The sequence below is a fragment of the Neopsephotus bourkii genome, unplaced genomic scaffold, assembly GCF_033783945.1.
Source record: "Neopsephotus bourkii isolate Nb327-2 ecotype Australia unplaced genomic scaffold, CSIRO-AGI_Nbou_v1 NB_1298, whole genome shotgun sequence".
Classification (NCBI taxonomy): domain Eukaryota; kingdom Metazoa; phylum Chordata; class Aves; order Psittaciformes; family Psittacidae; genus Neopsephotus; species Neopsephotus bourkii.
The window spans coordinates 589,848-603,991 of NW_026901782.1; the positions used below are offsets into that span (position 1 = coordinate 589,848).

Genomic DNA, 14,144 nt, shown 5'->3' on the forward strand with positions numbered 1-14,144 from the left:
CAAGAACATTGACAGCCCTCTCTGTTCAGGTCAATTTGAGACAAGTCTTCTAAAATGGGCTACAATCTGCACTTTGTTGACAACAAAACAGCATATAATCATTGTCACCCCAAGAATCATTTAATAAATACATCTTTATTAATAGCAATCGCACAAGTGAACAGAACTTTCTATAGTGACATGACAAGAGGAGATTACATTAACTCACAGAGGTCTGGTGGCAACACATAATCCATGCACCAGAATACCTGTGTGTATTTTTAATGCCTTCTAACCTCCATCCCTAGGGAGAGAGTTTCAAGGCTAGCTAAAGCTTTAACAGATTCACATTCAGATAATTGAAAAACTGATCTCCATATCACTTGCTAGCCTTGAAAACTTTTGCAAGTTCTGACTGGGATTTTCTAAAGCACTCCATGTTGGCCTGAGCACTGCCACAGCAGAAGGGGTGAGAAAAAACTGTGCATTTTCTGTCAGGTCTCACTTACACTTTTAAGAACTGTTTCTAATCATGCAAAAGGATCCCATTTAAATGAATCACAGGAAACTCTGGATTGCCTGGAAACACAAACAAGCCAAACCCCAAAGATGTATCTTCCTGGTAGCCAGCCCACCCCATACCTCTCCGGAGAAGCTCTCCTTCTGCAGCAACCACAAGTTTCATTTGCTGAAAACATTGTCTGTAGCTTCCCTGCAACTGAACCATTTAGGAAGTTCACTGTTGCCTTATGGAGTAGTGCAGCCACCTTTCTACATGTGACATGCTTCAGGTGATGTTCCACTTGTCCTGTGAACAAGCAGGTGCAGAAATCACAGTTCCTAAATGCAGAGCACGGGGAAAATCCTTACTTGTTCAGCCTTTTGGTATATTATAGAGCAGCAGGCAAAATTGCCTCCCTGAAAAGAGGGCAACACCTTGTAGCTTCCTGATGGCCAAGAGGAGAGAGGAAATGTGCATGTCATAAAGGCTGGCAGCAAGTGTGCATACTGGTAAGTTCTGCCACTGTTGAGTTGATCCTGCAGCAAGGTGAGGCCACAAAGTAAAGGTTTCAAACATCCCATCTAAAAGGTGTTTGCACTTTTTCTGATCCACATGCTGTGTAATTGCCAGTTCTGACACATGCACAAAGCGAGCTGTACAGATATTGTGTTTTTTACTTGGAAAAGTAGATAAACTGAGTACTGATTTGTGTTCCTACTATAACTTCTTTTATAAAGTAGCATTTTAGCTGGCAGATCTGCCTTCTAAGTATAATTGTGCCAGAAGTACTATTTCCACTTTTTACTAATAATATTTGCTTTTATTATAATAAACCAAACTATTAGTAAAATACTTATACCCAGCTGTGCACCCCGGTTCACTTTAGGACTCGACTGTGCACAGAGCCTTTCTCTGGTCTCAGCCAAATCTGTAACTGGTAGGGTTGTATGAAGATAGAAAGCACTAGCCAATGCCCACTGTTACCATCACCTTCTCTTGTTCTTGCTGTTGCTTCCCATCCTGTACAATGGAGACCAAGCTCAAAAGGCCCCACCATCCCTTGGCATTGTACTTGTTATATGCTGCTGTGTGAGCATTTTCTACAAAGTGCGGTTCAGCCACATCTGTAATGCAGGGGTAAAGATGAGAACCGAACCTGTCACTGACACTACCAGAAATAACCACAGGAAAATCCGATCCAGGACTTGAGCTACGAATTTCCAGTCTTGGACAACCTGGGAAGGAGAGAGGGAGAACAAACAGAAACAGTAATGAGTCCAGTACTCTGTTGAAACTGCTACACATATTTCAGCTCCAGAAGTCTGTTTTTAAGTGCGCTGCACCCTCAAACTGGTATGGATTATCTTTTCTGCACCCATAGCTGTGAGTCACTCAAAACCCCAAATAATCCCATTGTTTTACACACATGGTAATCAGACATCTTTTAGCCTGTCCAAAAGCTAAGTGCCCCTGTGAAAGTTTACAGACTTGAGCCTGAAGATAGCTTTAAACTGAACTCAGTTTCTTTTCACAGAACTGCATTTCCTATGAAGTGCCAGGACTTGGCTCCAGCAAGGCATTTTGATGCGAACAGTGGCTCCAGTACAAGTGGTCACATTGGCTTGTGTTTTCCTAAGTGCTCTCTTGGCTCAGATTGTGTGCATTCAGGAAGGGGATTTCACATTATGAGTACTGGCACAACCCTACACACACAAAAGAACTATTTTTAAAGAGCAGTTAGGGGGAATTTCTCATTAGGAATTATTTCAGCTTCAAACAGAAGGCTTTAGGCATGAGCACTATATGCTGGCATACTGCATGTTTGATTTACTGTTCAACGTCCTGCTGAAGTCCTCACAGCAGAGTTCGAACAAAGCCCCGGCTTTTACTAGGAGGGTGCTAACAGAAGTTTTGCTCTCTCCATATGCTGCAAATTGCATTGCATTGCTGTCCTGCCCTCGCATGAGAAGCATTGTTTATGCACACAGTAATTTGCCATTTTACTAGTCAGGGGGATTGTTAGGAAGAGGAGAAAGATGGTAGTTAGGGACTAATCTGAGCTGATACTGAGGGAGATCTGGCAGACTCCCACTCAGAACCGGGCAGCTGTGCCGTGTGCAGCCCCTGGGAGACAAGGACTGAGACCTAGCAACTGTTTCAGAGCCTGCCTATAGGTGTTGATACTTGAGATAGATACTAAGGAAGACACACTTTCAGAGCGTGCAACAGTCCCAAGACTGGTATCTATTCCCAGCTGAAGCTGGAAAAAGTTACTCAAATTATCCCAAAACAAGAATTCATCCAGGAAAGGCTGCTCTGGCCTCTCGTGCCTGTGAAGACCAGGCACTCCCACAGCACAAGTTCTCCCTGAAGCAATGCGCTTTCCTGGAAAACATATGACTTATGAGGCAGGAGAAGATCCCAGGTCATGTCTCAGATGAGAGCAGGAGGAAGAGGCAAAGGGAAAAGAATGCAGAGAAGGTACAGATTGGAAGCCATTGCTGTCAAGGAAACTGTGATCCCTTCCTTGCCCTCTCTTCACCTACCTGTCTGATGAAATGCTCCTTTTTAACATGCCTGGAAATGTACCGGATGGAGTCAGCTGCCTTTTCCAGAAAGGCAATAACAATTTTCTCTCCATCTTTCGCTTGCTTGTGTTTCTGCTTCCCTGGGAGCTTTGATTTCAAGGTGGTTTCTTTTTCTTCAGTCTCTGAGAAGGAATAACGATCTACATGGTCCTTCATGCAGAGCAGCTGGGGCAGTTTCTGGAGGAAGAGTCTTTTAACCCAGGGAGCCATGGGATGGTAAGTTGCTGAGGACCGGTGGTGGACATTGATAACAAACACAGTCACAATGATAGATAGGGTCACAAAAATCATGATGAACAGCAGGTACTCGCCAATCAGAGGGATGACTTTGGAAGAAGACGGGATTATTTCCTCAATCACTAAAAGGAAAACAGTGAGGGAGACAAGAACTGATGTGGATAATGAAAGCTTTTCTCCTTCATCTGAAGGCAGATAAAACACCAGGACAGTTAGAAAAGACAATCCCAGGCAAGGGATTATTAAGAAAAGAGTGTAAAACAGCGGAAGGCGTCTCAGCACAAAGGAATAAGTGACAAATGGGTAAGAGTACAGCCCATCCTTCCTGTTGCCTTTCATACCTTTGGCATTTAAGATCTCCCACTCCCCATTATCAAAGAAGTCTTTCCTGTCTACATTTTCGTCCACTAAAATCAAGTCCACCATGCTGCCATCATATGTCCATGACCCAAACTTCATGGAGCAGTTCTGCCTGTCGAAGGGGAAGAAGGTCACATCCATTGTGCAGGAGCTCTTGTAACTGGCTGGTGGCATCCAGATCACCAATCCATTGTACTTCACTATGGCTTTGGTCATCAGGGATCCTTCAAAACGTCCATCAGCACTAGGAGTTGGACAGGAAGAAACAGTACCAAGTTCAAGACTACATTTGTCCCAGACCTACCTCCTCACAGCTCTTGCTTTCAACCCATCACCTGGAGCACAAGGGAAGCCAACATTCATACTGCTTGAAGAAGCAGCCTTCTGACAGCCCACACCAGCTTCACAGTGGCTGACAATGCCTTGCCCAAGCTCTGGCATAAGCCGGAGCCATGCTACTCACTTTTCAAACAAAACAATGTCGGGAAGCCATAGGGATTCAGAAGGGACACGGATGGAGGTGATCCCTCCATATTCCTCTGGATTCCAGGAGAGCTTGTGGTCGATCCATTCCTGCAACAAGCCAGCAGAGTCGCATACACAACATCCATTCGCTCATACACAACAGCCTCCTTCCTCCTCCAACCCCCTGCCAGAAAGGAACTGCATTGCACAGCACAGTGGTCACAGCATGGCTGGGAGATGTTAATCCCCACAAGCACTGCCCCTCCAGCCACAACTGGCTCCAGTAAACCATCCCATTGCAGGCAACCTCAAGGCAGGCGCTTCTGCAGAGCCCTTGACCCCACTCACCACCCTGCCCAGCCCAGCTGAAGGTAGCCCAGAAGGAGGAAGACACTTCCCCTGGGTATGACACCTCTTCTTCCCTCTGAGAACCAACCCACAGTGGTTTTGGCAGACTGACCACATAGAAGAGCCTGCTGGCATGACTGGGACTACCCAGCTGACAGAGAGGTGACCTTTAACTACTTTTCAGTGGAGAGCTGGCTTTTTTCAGTGAATGGATTACAGCAACTAATATCCGTATGCTGTCCTGGCAAATCACTTAACTGTTCTTTCATCAGACAGACCTGCACACTATTGCAGTGTAAGTAATACTATGCTGTTGTAAAGCAGTTGGTTAACAATCCTGAAAAGGTAACACTAAAGAAGCAAAGCAGGGGGAGTCCTGTCCATTTTCACCATGTTGAACTCCAGAATAATTTTTCTTTCCTTTTTATTCTTCAGATGGGGAGATACTAACAAAGTGGCTCTAGCAACCTGGAGATTTCCGCAGAGATGCAGTGGAAAAGCAGCTATCTCATCCCAGTTCATTATTGATGCAGGTTTTCACTTGCCCACAGGAATAGCAGTGAGAGGAAGCAAGAGCTGTAGACTGCAGTCAATACAAAGAAGCAGAAGATGAACCACTTTCCATTAAGCTTCAGCACTAAGAGCTCCCCAGGGATGTGGAAGCCTCAGCCTTGTCTAGGCAATCTCCTCCATGACTTAAGGATGAACCAAAAAGTGCTATTATCTGCTTCTTTTTCCACCATATTGCTCCCTCTTATGTCTTTGATTCCACATTTTTTTCACAGCTATACCTACAGACACTTGTTATTGCGGTCCTTTACAGCGTGACAGCAACCTGGAGCCTCAGTAGAGGCAAGCATCTTCTTCCTCCAGGTGCAGGGGAGGGATGGGGCCCAAGGTCATGAGCAGATAGACCACTCCTAATATCTGGCTCAAGGCACACACAAAGGTTGCAGTTGCTAAGGGTGGTGCACTGGAAGGATTAATGGCCCCACAACCTGCACCAGAAGAGACATGGACCCACTCTCTGAACTGCTCTAATGGCTGGCATCAGCTATCAGTGCAGCTTTACATCCCTGGCTCCTCCTGTTGCTGAAGGATTGATTGGAGCTGTTCAAGTATGTAAATAGATGGAGGATCTTTGCTGTTCTTAGCTTCACCAGCAGGGACAAAGTACACCATTTTTAGCATGAACTGTTCTCTGTGGATGGGTATCTACCAGATGTTTCCAGCAGCATGGGCTGTTGGATGGTACAGACTCGCATGTGTCCTGGACACCTCTTGTAATAGGTGCAAGGGGGCTTAGGCTAGAAACACATCTGTTATGCAAGGGAATAGCCAGTGCTGACAGTATCAACCAACACAGTCAGCTCATAGCCTATACTAACACAACAGATGCAAATACCCCTGTGAGCTGCCAGATGATACAATCATCCCTTCAGAATTGAATTGGTGCAGCCCCTCGGTTTGGGTTATTTGCTGCATCTCAAGACTCCTCCTTCCTGCCCTGCACTGATTTTTCTCCCAGCTAAAGTGCTCTTTCATGTCTGCAGGGCAAATGGTGGTGTGTCTTCTTACTAGAGCAGAAAACAGATTATGTGCAGGCTTCGGAGATGAGCAGTTTAAAATGGGAATCTCCGTATGGGCTATGCTGATGTGAACTGTAGCAGCAGATGCAAAGGGCCATTTCCTTTTTTCTCCCTTTTATTCAAGCTGCTCCAGACCCTCCCATTGCTCTCCATTTCCTCCAGTTCTGCTAAATTCCTACCTCTGGGATGTCACTCGAGTGCTTAACCCACAGCAAGTGGACCAAGAAACACTGGACCCAGATTATCAACCCTTGCTAGTAGACCCCATAACTTGCTCAAACCCAGGTACTTTCTCAGCAACCACTAAAAGCTCCTTTGCACCTTGTGTGTCTGCCTGCATGTACATCGTGAATTCTCACCACCTTGAGCATATGGATACTTGAGGTGAAGAAAAAAAAAAAAAAAAAAAAAAAAGAGAAAAAGAAGGAAAGAAGGAAAGAAAAAAAAAAAAAGGAAACGGAAAAGAGAAAGAAAAAGAAAAAGGAAAAGAGAAAAAAAAAGAAAAAGAAAAAGGAAAAGAGAAAAAGAAGAAAAGGAAAAAGGAAAAAGAAAAAAGAAAAAAGAAAAAAGGAAAAAGAAAAAAAAAGGAAAGGAAAGGAAAGGAAAGGAAAGGAAAGGAAAGGAAAGGAAAGGAAAGGAAAGGAAAGGAAAGGAAAGGAAAGGAAAGGAAAGGAAAGGAAAGGAAAGGAAAGGAAAGGAAAGGAAAGGAAAGAAAAGAAAAGAAAAGAAAAGAAAAGAAAAGAAAAGAAAAGAAAAGAAAAGAAAAGAAAAGAAAAGAAAAGAAAAGAAAAGAAAAGAAAAGAAAAGAAAAGAAAAGAAAAGAAAAGAAAAGAAAAGAAAAGAAAAGAAAAAGAATAACCTTTTCCTAGCTGTTGTGCTTATGCACTAATAACTCCCCCTCCCCCCAAGCACAGACTGCACATGGGACCAGTTCACACTAAGCTACAAGAATGCATGACTCCCAGAGCAGGAGACCTGGGTCAGACCACATCTTTTATCCACAGCATGAGTCAGAAGGATCAGATAAAGCAGCTTCCACCTCATTCTCCCAGGCACCAGAGAGGCATGAGTGGATGGTCGCATGTCCCTGCCTCCTGCAGCATCTTTGGAGTAACTTGCAGCAGAACCTGTTTTCCCACAGCAAGAGCAGTGACACAGGCTCCAGGCTGTGACTCCGGGCAGGTCCATGCTGCAGTACAGACAGGGAGTTCAGCATGGATGGGCTAACCTGAAATATCTCCACACATGCTCATGTAGCAGCTGAGAGAGGATCAGGAGATGTCTGTCTGTATTAACATCTCAGGCCTAATGCCCTCAGGCAGCCTGCCTATGCATTTGGCCTGCTAATGTGAGTCAGTACTTCAGGTCCCTCTTTCCTGCAGTCACTGTAACCTGGGTGAAGATGTCAGCCAGCCAGAGGGATGAAGGCTGCCCAGAATACAGGAGACTTTGCTGTACTGGATAGAGCAAGCAGCCAAGTCTTCCCTAAGAAGAAGGTCAGGCCCAGGAACATTCTGTCAAACAAACTATTAACAAAACTGAGCTGTATTTCTCCTCCACCGGCCCAGCGACCACTAGGAACCATTTCCCATGGCATCATTTCAAGTGTGGCTTGGGTTTTATGTCCTCTGCCTAGGATCAGCTGACATGTTTATAGATACTCACATGGTTGAGATACTTAAAATAATTATCACAAGGTCAATAAACTGGTGCAATGTAATCTAAACCACATGCAGTGTTCTTCAAGAGTGAAGAAGAAAGGAGACCTAATTCACAACCTTTTTTGCACCTTTCACCACTTGTATAAATTATTGTCACTCCCAGAAGCAATTATATTAGAGAGATCTGATTAATCTGGCATAGATTTTATTTAGTGTAGCATGGGTAGCATGTTGGCTTTTTCTTTCCCTTTATTATGCTGAAGAGGAAACCTATCTGAGGCACCAGTCATCTTGAGCAAGAGAAACCGTACTTGTGTGACCTCTGAGTCTGAGACAGGATAGTCCCTCAGGGCACATGCAGCATCCCAGGGATAGCCACTGCACTACAAGGATATGTTCCTTCCCTGAAATATAGTTGCCTTGAGCACAAAGCTAGGCTGCAGGCAGGGGGAAGACGGCACCCTATTTCTTCAAGGCCCATTTCCCTGCCTTCTGGCCCCTTCTTGTCTTTAGTGAAGTTAGAGGGAGTACAGTGAAAACTGCAGGCAAGGTAACGTGGTGCTCTTTTTGTCTGGCCACTCAGTGTCTTGACAGGGGATGGATGTCACAGTGGGCAGCAGGCTGGGATGGCCATTCGGCTCAGCAGCACCACAGTGAAAGGGAAGGTTTGATTTGGTCTGATTTACCTGCTTCAGCCACACATTGGTTGTCATCAGCTGGTTCTTCTCATCCTAAGGTGACAAAGTAGAGAAGATTGCAGTTTCAGAACAGCCAGAGGAAACAGACCCCATGCCTGCTGAGTCCAACCCTGTGCTGAGCAAATGAGATCCCTGTGGTCCTGTTTCCCCATGGGCCTGGGCTCTTCAGCCACTGCTGTGGGGAAGTGAACTGACTCACTAAGTGCTGCCTCTGCTCTTGCTGAGAGCTTCTGAGGCTGGAAACCCAAGGTCTGCCTTTCACAGCAGCCCCAGGGAATCAGATGCTGAAGAGCAGGGAGGCAGCAGGGCCCAGTGGGGTCAGAACACACACAGTTGTGAGCTCACAAGATGGCTCATCTCCCCACACTGCTCAGCCTGGAGTGAGCTTGGGAAGATACAAGCTGAAACATCCCTGAATATGTAAATAAAGCACAAAATCAGAGTCTACTTTTCACAGCACAGGGAGACACTGCCAGAGGGCAGGGCAGGTGAGGAGAACACTGCTATGTGGGTACCTCTGTCTGGCCCCTGTGCACATTCTACCGGGATGGAGGGGAAACAGAAGGGAAACTTTCCACATGGGCAAAACCACAGGATTGTTCAGTCTCTAGTGTCTTATCTGCATGGCCATCTCGGTCAAAATACAAGTTGCCTTTGGCCTTAGCGTGAACAATGTCCAACCAGTTCTACCCTTCTTTACCCCTTTTTGCAGCTGCATTGTCACTAAACTGCAAATGTAGGCACCAGGACTGTCTGGCATGGACTTTCTGATTAACACCTGATGAAGGGAGGCCTTATTCCCTGAGAACAGCAGGGAAAAGATTACCATCAGGTTTGCTGCAAAACAAATGAGGCCCATGCCATGCTTGGGGCAGGAGGTCATATCACCAGCACCATATCACACTCAGCATTTTGCTGCCTGACCAGCACTTTGCATTTCATGTCTCAGTAGGCAAAAGCCAACAGCATCCTCCCAGCCCTCCCAGGTGGATGCACAACTGCCTGTAAAAGAAGGCATATTACCAAGCCCAACACAACGCTTACCACATCCACAAGCTGTGATATCTTTAGTCCAAAAAGGACTTTGATGGTGTCATTGGAGTTCTCCACGGGGCGGACCCATTTCTGATAGCCTTGAAATAGGTGCTTGAGGAGCGCATCCTCATTCTCAGCCACTGAACTGAAGGCAGCTACACCTGGAAGGGAGCAACAGGGAGTGGAGGCATGCCAGAAAAGAGATATGGAGAACAGCAGAAGCTGAAGAGGTGAGGCAGAGCAGTGATGTGAGACAAATTTGCCTCTGGGCAGCTCTTGTCTTGTACAGTACTATCTGTAGGAATTCAGATGCACAGTTTCAGCTGAGCTGGGGTGAGAGGAGGGGAAGGCAAGGCAGCCCAAGCCCAATTCAAAACTAAAATCATCAGAGCAGTGATGACTTTGTACTAGTGCTATCTGGTGTACGGGGTCCTTTTCAAGAGAAAAAGTATGAGAAGATACTTTTCATATCACCAGATATGAAAAGTACCTGCCCGGTCCGTCTTGGTTGTTTTCCTTTAGAAGATCCATTAGAGCAGTCAGCCTCTCCATCCTTTCCTAAATGCCAGCCCCACTCTTCACAATGCTGAGGTCCTGACACGATCCCCACCGCTTCCCTTCTGAACACAAACAGCAGAAAGCATGAGAAGGATTTCACATCGCCTCAAAAGCACCATGAAGGGAAAAGGAGCTCATGCTGATCAGCACTGTGCCACAGGGGTCACAGCTGGTGTTGCAGTGCCAGCAGTCAAAGGGGACCTCACTGGGTGCTGCCCAAGGCCCACCTTGTCTCCTCACCACCCGTGCCCTGCCAGCCCCAGCACATAGGACACAAGTGCCTGAATTGCCAGCCATTAGGCACAGGGTTATGGCCAAGGAATGGCGTAAGGACCAGGCAATGGGAGAGCCCTGGCAGGGGGCATAGCTGAGGGCCTTACACTTCAGTGCAGCAACATCACAGGTAATGCAACCCCCAGCAGGGTCCCTGTGCCGTGGTATTGACAAAAGGGCACCTGAGCCCAGCAGTCCCTCCAGAGGGGAGAAACCTGCTGCCATGCCAGAGCTTCCCACGGGACAGAACTGTTCTCTCAGGGTAGCAGCAGGTCCAAGCAGGACCGCCATCCCCCACTTCCAGTAAATAGGCAAATGCTCATTCCTCTTTGAGAAGCTGTAAACTCTGAAGCCTAATGATTAACACTCATAGGGTAACGATTACTGTACCGTCAAATGTTCTAGGGCAGGCTGTTCTTGTCCTCTGTGGCTGGACAAGCAGTTGTGGTGGGGTTACCAGGCCCCGGAGAGGTGGGTGCCAGCCGGTTAGACAGAGCTTCGCATTCCTTTCCCCCTGCTCTGCACCACAGCCAGGGACAGGTTCATGCAGCTGTCAGAACAGTTTATAGCAGCCTTTGCATCCACTCTGTACCTTGCCACTTTGTCACAAGCCTTTGAGGTCTGCTATTACCATCTGGAAAACTAGAAATGCCCCTTTTGTTTGCTCCAGGGTTTGTTCTCGCCTCAGGGCTAACCCTAGCTTCACCACAGCAAACTGGGACAGAGTATGGCCTCTGTCCTAGGAAACTGGATTGCCTGCCCAAACATGCTAGACAGGCATTGCATCCACAACCAAAGGAAGACAAAGAACATATTTCTCCCTCCTCACTACCCACAACCTCAGTGGTCCAATCCCCTGACACATACAGCTTTCTGCGAAGACCCTAGATCCCGGCCCTTTTGCTTTCCCATTTGGAGATTATTCACAGGGGTGCATGGTTATTTAACACAGGAAATTTAATGGGAAAGACCTTGATTATAAAAAAGCACAACCCTAAAACATGCAGGAACAAAACTGGCTTTGTCTTAGTGCCGGAATACATTGCTCTGGGTGTATTTAAGTCCCTGCACACTCATATGCAACCACACACAGCATGGGCATGCTGTCCGTGGCTACGTATGAACCCACTCATAGGAAAACAGTGCTGTTTCACAGCCCATACTTCACATGAAGTCTAAGGTCCCTAATACTCCAAGAAAGTATAGCAGAGGGGTGGTAAAGCTGGCTTTGGGGCTGGAGGTATTGATTCTCAGCTGCTGGGGAAGCCACAGAGTGAAAAGAATTGGGAAGTCTCATTAGCAAGAAAGCCAGAAGGAACAAGATTGATGCCCTTATAAGACAGCCTCAGTACTTGCAGGAAGACAATTTAAAAACAGAGGATTTTAATGTGAAGGAAGACATATCAAGAGGAAAAAACAGCCTAACAGCTCCTTTTGGTCAAGCCCCATCTGATGATGAAATTAGATAAAGCCAGGGACAAAACACTGATAAACAGGAGCACTCTCTTAGACAAAACAGAAGCGCTGCCACAGGATGGACTCATCCCTGAATTTACCATATGATGCACAGAGAAGGCAAAAGCTGGGAGCTCCCTGGCAGGTTATCGTGTGTGTGAGTAGCTGAGCCTTGTTTGTCATCTCCCCTCTCCACCAGGTTCCTGTTTGCCTCTCTGGTGTGTGTCAGGAGAAATTCCTCATAGGCACAGGAGCAGGATGGCTGGGGCAGGGACTCTGCCAAACAAACATGCAAAACACCCTCAGAAGCACAGACAGGACACTTAGCCTCCTGTCAGCTCTCATGGGGCATTTCAGTTTTCCTCCTGGTGAAGGAGATTCCCTTGTGTAAGTCCCTTCAGCAGTGCTAACTAAGCTTAGGATTCATTTGTTAACTTCTATCCAGTGGGCAGCCCCCAGCCCTTGTTGTCAGCCTGGCTGGGGCTGTAATACAAAGGCAGCAGCTGATAGAATCCTCTTTTGCTAGTCAGTGCTCAGAAGACAACCAACAGAAGCGAGCATCTACCTTGTCCCAGCAAGCAATAAGACAAAACCCTTGAACATCTGCAGCTCAGCCTGGAAAAAGAAGAAATCACACTTACCTGAATGGGTCAGACACAGCACAAAGAGCGCTAGGCAAAGCATGGGCACCACCGTGGCTTTTCCTTTAAATCTGATCTTTCCTTTTCATAAGCAAATCCGGCTCATCTTAGTAGGGGAATAGAATAATCTGGCTAGAAATCATCAAGGCGGACAATTGAGTCTGCAAGGCAAGACAGCACCTTTCAGAGCCTTATCTTGCCTCATTATGACGCTCTGTAAATCACACTTCATTGATTTTCAGTCAGCTGTCACATCCTGTAAGCCTAAAACAAGGCTCTGGGTCCTAAATTCTGATTTGTTTGTGGCAGTATTTGGGTTACTACAGGCACTGCAGGCTAGGAGTAGAAGTGAGGCAAGGTTTTTAAGGAGGGGAAGTGTCTCTTATTATGCTGCCAGTTACAGCTGGAGAAAAAAAGAGGCTGCAGGTCAGACCCAGAGATAGATCATGTGCCCGAAAGACTGTTTCTTCCAGCTGTATCACTTGGTCTAATAGCCTCCCTACAGACCTAATTGAACTTACTCATTTTTCATACTGCACTTGCTGGTTTATAGCTATAAAATAGGGGGTAAACCTAACTAAGATACAGGTGGGAAAACAGGGTTGATTTCTAAATGTGTATCTCTTCACTCATACGCAAAAACACTAGGACAACAGCACAGAAATGCTTGCACAGTACTACCTTACATTACTTAACAGAGTATGATGTCCCAGGACCTTGTGTTTAGCAATGAGAGTGATGGGACCTTTGGTTACTTAGCAAGTTCCTCTGTACGTGTCACTCCTGCCAGTGACACATCAGACAGGGGTCCTTTCAGAAACCACCAGGAATCTCTGAAATCAAAAGGGACATGGGTTCCTCTTTCCCGATCCCCCTGACACTCCTTTACCAAGGGATCTCAGGATCTTCTCTGTTTTCTTCCCGAATGGAAGTCACTTTGTCATCTCTCTCTGAAGAGGAGATTTCCTTCTCAACTTTTGAGTTCAAGAAAGAGTGGTGCAAAATTCTTCTAGTCTGCGCCCAGACCTGAAACACTTTCTGCTTTGATTTATTTTTTCTGGTTATTTGCTTGCTGACTTCTAGATGGAAAGCCTGTTCTTTTCAGCAACAGCTGGGCCCGTTCTGTGCAGTGGCCCAGATTTTGGTACAGTCATGAGCTGTGTGATTCAGATTTGCCTTATCTAAGTTCCCCACAGAGGACTGATAACTGGCAGCTGCAACTTTATCAGATAATTCAGCTTCCTGTAACAAAAAAGATGTTTCTGTGTGGTTCAAAGTCACATTGACGTTATCAGTGACCTTCTTGTAGTGTCCTCCCACCTTATTTGCGTTGCAGTGGGCTTGCAGCCTGCTTCCTCCAAAGCTCTTCCTCCAGCCTCTCTTCCTCCAAAGCTGCAGCTGAGTTTGCCTATTCTGCTTATGTACTACACATAGGGAATCTGCAAGAGTCCTCCCTAGCTCCTCATCTCTGCAGGGCTGGAGGAGCAGCTGCCCTTCTCTGCACAGTTCCTCATCCCTGCTGCAGAAAACAACTCAAAACCAACAGTACTATCGACAGACTCCCGAACAAAGTGTCTTCTTACCACCAGCTGCTTTCAAGTACCAGACTGCTCGGCTTACCCATTAGATACAGACCAGATGTAAGTACACGACCTGTCAAAGTCCTTTTTTTATGCTGGCGTTAAAACAACAGCGAACATTTGGCTGGGGTGTTGTGGACAGACAGCACCACAACCCATCAGAATGTGGAGCATG

The 14,144-nt window shown here is 46.4% G+C and overlaps 1 protein-coding gene across 1 annotated transcript; it reads right to left on the reverse strand.

Moving 5' to 3' along the window:
• Window positions 1–1,548: 1,548 nt before the first annotated feature.
• Window positions 1,549–12,711, reverse strand: CHRNB3 (cholinergic receptor nicotinic beta 3 subunit). The gene is made up of 6 exons (XM_061366083.1): window positions 12,390–12,711; window positions 9,472–9,623; window positions 8,416–8,460; window positions 4,130–4,239; window positions 3,028–3,910; window positions 1,549–1,716 (listed from the first exon to the last, which is right to left on the reverse strand). The coding sequence occupies exons 1-6, from the start codon at window positions 12,430–12,432 to the stop codon at window positions 1,582–1,584; spliced, it is 1,368 nt and encodes a 455-aa protein (XP_061222067.1). The 5' UTR covers window positions 12,433–12,711; the 3' UTR covers window positions 1,549–1,581.
• Window positions 12,712–14,144: the final 1,433 nt, after the last annotated feature.